The following is a 12114-nucleotide window of genomic DNA, read 5'->3' on the forward strand; positions in this document are numbered from 1 at the left end:
TTTGGAACTTATTGCACGTAATTTTTCAATGCTTTTCTTATCTAAAGGACACATCAAGTAAATAAAAAACGAAATGACTTTATTTTGACGTTATGAAAGTTAAAATGATGATTTTATAAAATTTGACCATTTAATGACTTTGAAAATCAGAATACAATAATTTTTATTTCCTGTTGACTTTTATGTGTTTCTTGGGTATTTGTATTTTGGCAATTACATGGAGGTCCCTTCACGCGTTTCTATCAGCGCCACGACATAGCAACGAGCTCATCGATCGGCCACACGGAGGCAGCTTTTTGAAAGCCGCACGAGGGAACCACGAGAAACCCCAATCGGACAATGACACGAACAGGGAGGAGCGTGGACGCTTCTCGTATATATAATACATATCTGCATTGGATGCACGAGAGACTAGCGTATCGATTTAATATTCTTTTTCTCATACCGATGCATGAAGGCGGCGGTTGACATGTTACTATCCATGGGGTGGTTCCATAAATCCCGGCCGGGCCCCGCCAACGCGACCCTCTCGACGACACTCCCGCTCGCGGTGTTCCGAACTTCGTTCTGTCACCCTGTCCACACCGTGACCTCGAAATGTCCTCAGGAAATCCACGATAGACGAGAGAATCCGACGCGACGCGACCGCGGCTGGCAACAACGATCACTAGGTAGACCCTTTTTCTACGAACACCTGTCTACGTCGACCTGGACAGGTTGAGATCGTCTGCCTGACTGAAGTCTGAATGCGCACTAGTCGGTTTCCATGGTGGATGGTGGGCCGATGGTGGTGGACAGCGGTGTTGGGCGAGAGAAAGAGAAAGAGAGATAGAGCTGGAGGTGGAGTACCGGTGGAGGTGGCGGTGGCGGTGGCGGTTGTATCCGTACTCGGAGAATTGGTGGGGGGTTTTGACAGAACCGTCTGTGCCGGCTGCGCACTGCGTTCTCCATCAGGCGATGGCACGGACATTAAGGCACAGTGCGCATGATGGTGTTGGCCGAGAAACCCGTCTGATTGACCCATGGGACGTAGAGTGTAGTCCTAGAAATTGCCGCGATGCGGAGAAACCAGCACTAAATTTACATCGGGATGTGCAATTTTTATATACTTCTTTATTAATAATAAAGAAGCCGCTTCTTTTAAATCAATTCTGCAACATACTTTTGATATTTAAAAAAAAGCTTGTTTAGAATATTTTTATCGACAAATTGTAACCTTCATTTAGATAGACGCATTTTATTCTGTAACTTTCTTTTTCTCTTCTCTCTCTCATTTATATAAAAATTTTATCTTTTCCACATTACATGATAAAAATATTTCAAAATCTTCTTTGTTTCTTTGTGTACAAAAATAATTTATTCTAGTATAGAATTTTAAGTTACTCTCTTTCAAGCTACAACAATAATATCTTTGTATACAAGAGAAAGTAATGCATCTCCAGTATTTCGTGTATTATGTATAAAGACGCGGTACCTAACATGTTTTGTTGCGTTTTAACGTAGGTTTTTTTAAAGGAGAGTCTCCCTTATTGTCCTGGCGACAGTCTCGCTCGCGACGATTTTGCTCTTATACGGGTTGGGAAATGTTGGCACAAGTGATACAGAGCTTCACTAAAAATTGCCATTTTTTGCTTCTCATTTTATGAGCGTCCGCAGTTCCATTTTCATCTGGTACTGTCGTTGAACGCTCTTGTCGTCGGGCATTCATTTTATTCTTTGTCTTTCAATCTTTTTTTCTTGTTCTTGCTTCCGTTCTTCATGCTCGCGCAGGATGCACGAGAAACCAAGCTGATATAATGGCGCGCGATTTTCGCCAAACAATAGCAAAATGGTAAATATCTGCCATTACGTTCAAGTAATATGTATCGATTTTTCTTACATTGCAGGAGAATGTGCGATTAAAAAATTCTGCAAACTTTTTTTGCAAACCTTTAAAAATGTGTTATACAATATAAACCGTTCTACTTTTGCGGATTATTCAAGAAATGGGATCATCTTATGTGTACACAATAATCAAGTTCCGTTGAAATTGAATCGAAATTGAATCACGTGACGTCCATTGGAACACCTTACGCGCGTAATATCGATCGTCCTCTGACGACGATGTTTGCCGGGAGAGACGTAGTTATAATGACACTAACTCGTATAATTGTTCGGCTATACTCGAGCTAATTGCATTGGCCTGTTCGTGTCGCTTCTCTCTCCGAAATACAATTCAATTTAAGGCAAGTGTCTGACTGAAGTGGTCCGGAGTTCTCGGTTTCACCTGGACGAGTTTGGTTTCCCCAGTTCCGGTGCATTCGGATTCAAAGCTCGGGACAAAATCAATACGTAGATATCGCGCGCATCAGCTATTTTCTCTTCCCATCGAGTTCCCCTTCGCTTCCTGTAATAAGTCCTTCGACTGTGCGGCAAAGTGTGCCAAAGAAGAAAAAAAGGAAAAGAAATGGAATCGCAGATATTGGCGTGCCTCGAAAACCGAGGGAATCAGATCCCCCGTTTTTCGATGAAGTAAAAACTACTGCTCTTTGACGTTGAGAAAACTGTCTAATTTCGTCTTGAAGAAAACCTACTGCAAATTTTCACAGAATTTTTCCGTCACGTTTTATTGATACGAGTTGTAATTAAATTTATTAAAACATTTTATTTTCATATAAATAAAAATTTACAATAACTTATATTATACTGATATTTATATTATACAGTGGTTGCCAAAAATTTTTAACCAATAAGTAATTTAACAAAATATTTGACAGTTTTTAAATCAAGACAAAAATATAAAACTTTAAAATAAAATTTAAAAAATTGTTAAAAGCACCATGAAAAACGATATGTAGAAATCAAAGGAAAGATATTATAGGATGAGGAATAATTCTGATATAATGCTATAAAATTTTAATGTTAAAGACTAAGAGGAGTTTTGTCTAGGTTTATAAGACATCACGAATTTTGCGCAAGGCGATGAAAGTATCGCTTATTAAATATTGACGGCGCATAATCACTTGATGCGAATCGTCAGGTGAAAGAATACAGACAGAAGAACAAGAGGGAAAAATAGTCCCTAAGGACGGCGTGCTTATCGTGATTGGCGCGGCAGAACGGATGGCATTATTCGCGCAGCACGTAGCGATTCATTCGTCATTGTCCGACATCCCTTTGTAACGTTACACGAGGATGACTTTCGCGGCATATGGGCTCATTCACTGTGAATCGCTGCAGGCATGCACGGCGCACGTGCGCAATGCCCGTACACCGCATTTTGAAGCAAGTCGACAACTATTTGAAACTTTTGAGCTTTAGAAAGTAGCTATGTGCAAACGCGACATTTTTATGCATCAATTAAAAAGAACAGCAAAATACAAATGTCTCTTGATCGATATCGTGAAAGTAAACGGGCGCGCGTTTGAAACGACGTAATTATTTCGCATGAAAAGTCGGGGTATACTCGTTTATCATTTATCGAGAACAGGGAGGTAGCTTCGTTTACCTTTCTTCGATCCATCGCACGGAGGGTCAGAGTAAACAAGACGCGAGTGAAAGAGGGTGGCGGGAAAACGCGGATGTGCTGAATTAACATTAGGGATGTATGATGGAAAATCGCGTGCAAGCATGATTCGATAAAACGTTGCGGAATGGCAGCCAGTCACGTCTCGTGGCAAAGACATGCGTAGGGCTGACGCATACTGGGGTGAATAAATGTGAGGAAGTAGCTTTGAGGAGAAAGTCACGCTGATGATACACTGGAAATTACATGTGAATAAGTTTACGAGAAAAAATTAGATTTTACTTCCAATCTATTACTAACAAGGAAACTATATATCGGAATTATTCTTCATCGATTTTAGTAAACTTTAGAGTTATGTTGTAGAACATACAACAATATAGAATTTATATTTTTTGTCTCAAAGTTTAAGATTCGAAATAATCTCTGGGGTTGAGGCTAATTAAAAAAATTAAAAAATCCATTACTTTTGAGTGCGTGATTGTTATTATTACACTCTTAAACTTTAAGATAAATAGATAAAAAATATTTATCAGCTTAAAAAGTATTAGGCTAATATTTGTGTATGCTTTACACATTTAAAATTCATGAAAATGAGTAAAGGATAGTTCTGACAGTTTCTTTATATGTTTATACCTCTTATTGTGTCGACACATGCTTATATAATACATTTAAAAAAAATTAATTCTTCGCTGATCTAACAATTTGTTACAAAGTATAAAGTAAAAATGAAATCTCTTTATAAACCTTAATTATACGATAATAATTAATCATCATTATACATTTGCGATTCGTTTTCTAATTTCGCTCATGAAGAGTGAAATTATAAGATAACATTTTGACAGCGATTGTACCGTCTCGGTATGGTAATCGCGACAATCAATAGTCGTTAAAAGAATGGGAAGGGGTCAAACGATTAACAGACGATGGAGCGACAGTAGTTTACTTTAGCGAGACGCTTGGATTACAGACGACTTGTCGTGCTTTAATGCGAAGTCTAATCGCAAACAACGGAGTGTGTAAGATCCAAGCAAACACTCAGCAGAACGTATTAATATGCTTAAAATATTACGTAAAAAGACACGTAACATTTACAATGAAAACATCACTGAATTATATAATAGTTAAAATTTTAATGTTAATTAATTTACAAAATATAAAAAAGTTTCTGCTAAAATTTTGTAAATTAATTAGAATTGAAATTTTTTATGTTAAATCCAATTCTGGAACTCTCAATCTTTTTATTTGTTCAATTTTTGTTGTTCATTAACAATAATTTTTTTTATTTCTGACGTATATTATACTATAAAAGTATTTGACAAATTGATTACAAATATATTATAACTGTCACACGTAAATTATTTAATATCTTTATATTGTATATTTAATTTTAAAGTTTTCTCTTTAATAAACTAAAATAGCTGATTAAATTAATTTATTTTAAACTATTAATTTAATATTAATTTTAAAAAATAAAACTTTCTTAATAGGAAATATATTAATGAAAAAATTTTTTTATTATATTACTTTTTTCTATCTTTCTGCTAAAAATAAAAAAGTTGTAATTTTACTAAATTGAGAAAATAGAATCAGATTGTTGCATTTTTTACAAAATTTTAATGGTTAACAAAAACAATGCTCGCAAATTGGAACTTGAAATATGGCGCGACATTTTAGGTCACCATGCTATCACCTATCATTTGTTTGCATTCATTTGCCAACAATCGAGCATGGAGATAGCATATGATATACGTTCTGTGTACTGAAATGCAATATTATTCGAACGTTTAAAAAGATTATCGGTTGATAATTGAGATAAATATTTCATACTGAGTTATAATTAAAAATTATTTCTTGAGGAACTGTTTGAATATATCTTATGCAATTTGTTAAAGCTGTATAGGTATTTTATTTTTCAAAATGTTTCCTAATTGAATTTAATTTTTTGAAATCATAAATTACAAACTTATTTTTAACAAATTTAATGTTTTGTAATTTTAAAGAAAATATAGAATATGAATAAAGCGATTTATTTAAAGAGGAAGATAATTAAAAGGTTTTAAAGTATTATTTAAATTATAAAATGTCTTATTTATGATTTAATTGTTGATTTAATTGATAATTGAGCAGTAATTTTGAAAAAATTTCTTTAATTATTTGAGTTATTTCTATATCTGTATTGTTATTTCTAGACTGTTAATAGTGCTAATAATAATTTTATATAAAATTACATATGATCCTTAACATTTTAAACATGATGAGAATAAGTATGAAGACTTTATTAATATTAATTATTATAGATATGGTTAACAAAAATATATAACTACATTGTTTATTTCAAAATTGACATACATAATTCCATATAATTGCATGTATATAATTGATTTGGTAGTCATCATGTACATTGATCAAAACAAAGTAAGAAAAGTTTTCAAATATCAATTTAGATCGACAGAAGTCGTTTGGAAGAAGGGGGAAAGTCCACGGCGTTTGGTGGTTGACCACTTTTGACGATCCAAGCTGCTCCGTTTTTACCTTTCTGAATGAGATCTAATATTGCAAGTGCTACATGATCAGTCGTTTGTTTCGGAAGTTTCTCCAAATGAGAAATATCACTACCTAGTGCAACACGAATGGAATCATAGATTTTATCTTGATAGTTTTCTGCCATCGCTGTTATTGTAATGCCCGGGCATAAGATAACAACTCGCACTCCAGTCTTGTTATACATGTTTGCCAGAGATTGACTGAATCCCAGAATAGCGTATTTCGAAGCGCAATACATTGCCATGAAAGGAACTGGGTCCAATGCAGCCACGGATGCAATATTCACGATTAAACCACCTTTGCCGCCTTTATGCTTTCCCATGTAGTCGAACGCCAACATAGACCCACGAATTACTCCCTTGACATTAAGATCGATTGTTTTCTCCCAATAATTATCGTTAAATACACCAGCGTTGTTGATAAGGATATCAAGCCCTTTAAATGTGTCGACGATCTTTTTGAATGTCTTTTCAAAATCATCAGCTTTCGTCACGTCGCAGGCAACGAAGATGGCACATCCTTTCCCAAATTCGTTCTCCAAAGTAGCTACCGCATTCTGGCCATTTGACGTTGGCAAGTCGACCACAGCAACACTTTTGACACCGTTACGAAGCAATATTTCGGCATACTTGTAGCCTAATCCTGTGGCTGCTCCAGTGATCATTACAGTTTTATTCTTTACGTCATACATTATGCTGATCTATAATTAAAATCTTTGATGGAAATTATACTTTAGCGTTTACTGGTATAAAATTCTTTAGCTAATCACAATGAACACTGTCTCTGTACAGGGAGTACACTCTGGTTAAATATTACTTCTTATCGTTTGTTTTTTTATCGTCTATTACCGTGGATGACTATCTCTTTTTAACGTCCATTATCGCTGATGATTAACCACTAAACCTGTTGATGGAAAATAACGTTATTTTATTTATATAGAAATACTTGCTTTGTCATCATAAATTGAGAAAATAAATTATATAATTTTACAATCTTTTTTAAAATTAAATTACATATATACTTTATACACAGAGTGTCTTACTAAAGATATTACAAATGATCTTTTTAAAACTAGGCAAATTATAACATTTTTGTTATCATCGGTTTGGTATTGAAGATAATATCTTACGATAATGTTTGTTTTTTTGTTTACTATTTTATGGAGTCGAAGATTAGCAGGTTACCTTTACTTTTTCAAAAAATTCATCAAATAATAATGATAATAACAATAATAAGCTTTATTAACGTGTCTAAGTATAAGAGCTTTCTGATAAGTGATATTTTAAAAGAATTTAAGATCACATCTTGAAAGATGAGATATAATGCTGTTTAATTAGCCTCGATTTTGAAAAGCAGATTTACAAGAGAGAGAGAGAGAAGTTTACATATAAAATATCTCGTAAACTATTAATTTTTTTGTTTGCACTTTTTTATATTACGCCTATACAGAATAATCAGCTAAATTAATTGATGTAGAAAAAAACACATAATTGTTTATTTAAAAAAAATTTACATTTTATAATATGCAACTAAATTATTTTTATAAACAATAAGAGCAATAAGAATTTTATTAGACGTAATACGTGTGAAAATACAATCAATAGTAAATACGAAATAAAGGTCTATAACGATCGAACTTGGATTTTTAATGCTTAAATAAATTTTCTTTTTTAAATCAGCTATATATTTTTCCGGACGAATGTCGTGTAAAGTGCGCGTGCTACACAAATTGATCACATTCCAATAATTAAACGAAATAATAATTTAGCATAGGTGCAAGAATAGCATCTTTAAAAAGGAGAAGAGAAGAAATAGGAGAAGCCATGGGATGAGAACAGTTATAATTCTGAAGATTGTAGTTGAATTTAACCAATTAGAAGAAAGAAAGCCATTATCAAGTTTAGTAAATTTTATTTTGGTTGTTAAAATATAATCTCAACCTCAAAATCTTTAGTCTAATATTAGGTATTAGATTTATTACATTGAATAATATTTGCTGTACATTTCATTTATAATACGTTGAACATTTCGTAATGGTTGACAAAAGTATAAGCTTGGCGCTCGGCATATGCCGCGCCATTTAACATCGTCATATTATTTTCCGTTTGCATTTACGAACGATCAAAACATATTGGCTGATGCGAATTATTAATATTTTTGTAATTAATGGTCTACAATTGACAAGTATTTATTGAAATGGATTGTCCGTGCATTGAGCTACGATTAAAAATTATTTCTTGAAAAACTTTTTGAATTTATCTTGTTATACAATTTATTAAAGCCATATATAATATATCTTATTTTTAAAATTTATGATTTTCAAATTTCAATTAACCTCATCTATAACGAATTCATTTCGTAATTATAAAAAAATTGTAGAATATATATCACTTGTTAAAACAGTTTTTATTTAAAGAGAAATTTAATTAAAAGATTAAAGGTATGGCTATATATATATAAAATTATATGATGACTTATTTATAACTTAATTGATGATTTAATTGGTTATGGAAAAACAGTAATTTTGCAACAATTTCTCATTTATCATTCATTTTATTTACTTAAGTTATATCTCTATTGTTGTTTCTAAGACGTAAAAAATTGTTAATAATTTAATATAAAAAATTATATGTATATGATCTTTAACATTTAAGGACTGAAGATAAGTATGAAAACTTTAATAATATTAATTATTATAGGTATGATTAATAAAATTATAATATCACATATAGTTTATTTTAAAATGGAAATAATTTTTATTCAATTGCATATACATAATTCATTTGGTAGTCATGTAAATGACCAAAACAAAGTAAGAAAAGTTTTCAAATATCAACTTAGACCGGTAGAAGTCGCTCGGATGATGGGGGAAAGTCCACGACGTTTGGTGGTTGCCCACGCTTGATGACCCAAGTCGTTCCGTTTTTACCCTTCTGAATAAGATCTAACATCGCAAGTGCTACATGATCAGTTGTTTGTTTCGGAATTTTGTCCCAATCAGGAATATCACCATCTAGCGCAACACGAATGGAATCATAGATTTTATCTCGGAAGTTTTCTATCAACGCTGTTGTTGTAACGCCCGGGCATATAATTACAACTCGCACTCCGGTCTTATTATACATATTTGCCAGAGACTGGCTAAATCCCAGAACAGCGTATTTCGAAGCACAATACATTGCCATAACGGGAACTGGGTCCAATGCAGCCACGGATGCAATATTCACGATTAAACCACCTTTGCCGCCTTTATGCTTTCCCATGTAGTCGAACGCTAACATAGAGCCGCGAATTACTCCCTTGACATTGAGATCGATCATTTTCTCCCAATAATTATCGTTAAGCATACCAGCGTTGTTGATAAGGATATCAAGCCCTTTAAATGTGTCGACGATTTTCTTGAATGTTTTTTCAAAATCATCAGCTTTCGTCACGTCGCAGGCAACAAAGATGGCACATCCTTTCCCAAATTCGTTCTCCAAAGTAGCTACCGCATTTTGACCATTTGACGTTGGCAAGTCAACCACAGCAACACTTTTGACACCGTTACGAAGCAATATTTCGGCATACTTGTAGCCTAATCCTGTGGCTGCTCCAGTGATCATTACGGTTTTATTTTTTACGTCATACATTATGCTAATTTCTTGAAGCTTTTGATGAAACGTGTACTTTAATTAACGTCTTTTTTATGTAAAATTCTTTAGTCAGTCGCAATGAACACTGCCTCTGTACAGAGTACTCTTAGTTTAATATTTTATCTTATCGCTCATTATCTTATGAACTATTGTTGATGACGACTGCTGCTTTTTATCGTAAATCACTTATTATCGCTTGTAATTAATCACTAAATCTTTTAGTGCATAGGCAGCCTTTTATTTACAGAAACTCTTGTCTTATGATCTGAAAGATAAATATGTGAGAAGATAAATTATAATTACAGTTCTTTTTAATTCAAAATATATTTACATAGAGTGTTTTACCAAAGGCACGCGCGCGCGTATGTGTGTGTTATAAATTAGTATTTTTTAAACTAAACAGAGTACAATATTTTTATTATGTATTTCTGTTAACCTTCATTTTATATTGAATATAACATCATACGATGATATTTGTTTTTTTTATTACTATTTTGTGGAGTCGCTTCAAAGATTAGCAGGTCACTCAGAACCGATTTCAGCATTTTTGATGCTCTACGCAAGATTTTAAAAAGCATCTTCCTTTATCTCTTATACCTTTTTATTCATGTAATACATAACAATATAACAAAATTTCTAACATGATTAATTCACATAAAATATTTATTGATTTACAACATCTGCCGATGTTTGTATTAATTATATTTATTGACTAATATTTATAGATACTGTTTTATACATATTGAGCCTTATAATTACTTTTATTTTATTGACTAATTTTTTAAAATACAGAACAATTTATTCTGTATTTTTATTCTATATAAATAAACATGAATTTTGTGAAATTTAACATACATAATATAACTCTTACATATTTTATACGCACATATATAAATATTAATTAAACGATACAATTTTTAAACACAATTCGAATTATTTAAATACTATAAAAGGTGCTCCCGCCTCGCGCCTTAATGAGTCACTTATGTATATGGTGGATATCCACCAACTGCGCAAAACGTTTGCGAACATTTGTAAGCATTTTCGAACTGAATAAATTCGAAAGACATTGTGAACAGAAGCTTAATGGACAAAACGCTTTACATGTATGTGTCACACATACGACTAAAAAATCTTGTAACGGTCCCTATTCGATCTCTAGATCTCGGTATTGGCTGCACCAATGTCATTCGGACTGCAATCAAAAGATACCGATGACATTATATATTAAAAGTGTTTTTAGATTTTTGATTGGGCTTTTAATTTCTGAGTAATATTAATATAAAGTTTGTAGATGTCAAGACTCCATATAAAACTAGCGGTAGCGTCACGAATTTGGCAGCGACATGAACATACCATATACACTATAATGTTCACGCGTTAAGCGATTATGTCAAACGGTTATGTATTTATTTTATGCACTTGGCGTCGCGACGCTATCGCGTTGCTTGATTAAAGGAGAAAACACTACATACAAAATATTCACAAATATTCGCAAACATTTGCAAGTGTTTATAAGAAAATGCTTGTTTGTTGGATACCCATCTTTACTATGTTTACCGCCTAAAATGGTTCCTGAGGTCACTTTTGTTTTTCTAAATTAGAATTGTGTAGTTTTTTTTACACTATGTAATTTTTCTAGTTATTCTGTATATAAAATTATTACTGTCAAATTGAAAAATTAATATAATACTAGATATTTTACACTTTATTCTGACATATTTTGACATCAAATATAAAAATATCTTGTAAACTATTAATTCTTTTAATAATTGTACTTTGATACTTTTGTTGAATAATGAGATAAATCAATTCAACCTTATTCTCAAAATCTATAGAGTCTTATTTTGGTGTTTTTTAGTTACAATAAATACATAATATTTGAAGTATATTTTGTTTATGTTGAATAGTTTATAATAGCCGACAAAAACAAACTTCGACGTTCGGCGCATGTGATGCACTATTGGTTATCGTTCGTTTGCATTTATTCACTGATAAGCATGCAAGTAGCAGTGTCCCGTGTACTGAAATACGACTATACTTTATGAACAATTAAAGATTGTCGGTCATTAACTTTTCCGATCAATTCTAAAAACGACATGTATTTATTGAAGTTACTATCTCGAATTGAGGTAGAATTAGTTTTCAAAAATTATTTTTTGAAAAACTTTTAGAATATATCTTGTGCAATTTATTAAAGCTATATATATACATATCTTATTTTTCAAAATGTTTCCCAAATTTCAAACTTATCTTTAACAAATTTAATATTTTGTAATTTTAAGGAAAAAATTTTATAGAATATATTACATTAGATAAAGCGATTTATTATTTAAAGAAAAAGTTAATTAAAAGGTTTTAAAATATCATTAAAATTATTTAATATTTTATTTATAATTTAATAAAAATTTTAAGACTGAAAATAATGAA

The 12114-nt window shown here is 32.2% G+C and overlaps 1 protein-coding gene and 1 pseudogene across 1 annotated transcript; both read right to left on the reverse strand.

Annotated features, from left to right (window-relative positions):
* Positions 1-5877: 5877 nt before the first annotated feature.
* On the reverse strand, positions 5878-6802 carry LOC108775894 (15-hydroxyprostaglandin dehydrogenase [NAD(+)] pseudogene; annotated as a pseudogene).
* Positions 6803-8821: 2019 nt separating this feature from the next.
* LOC108775892 (15-hydroxyprostaglandin dehydrogenase [NAD(+)]) lies at positions 8822-9753 on the reverse strand. Its single transcript, XM_018542350.1, has one exon. The coding sequence runs from the start codon at positions 9679-9681 to the stop codon at positions 8887-8889; it is 795 nt and encodes a 264-aa protein (XP_018397852.1). The 5' UTR covers positions 9682-9753; the 3' UTR covers positions 8822-8886.
* Between the last annotated feature and the right edge of the window lie 2361 nt (positions 9754-12114).

Source organism: Cyphomyrmex costatus, unplaced genomic scaffold (assembly GCF_001594065.2).
Source record: "Cyphomyrmex costatus isolate MS0001 unplaced genomic scaffold, Ccosl1.0 scaffold33, whole genome shotgun sequence".
Classification (NCBI taxonomy): domain Eukaryota; kingdom Metazoa; phylum Arthropoda; class Insecta; order Hymenoptera; family Formicidae; genus Cyphomyrmex; species Cyphomyrmex costatus.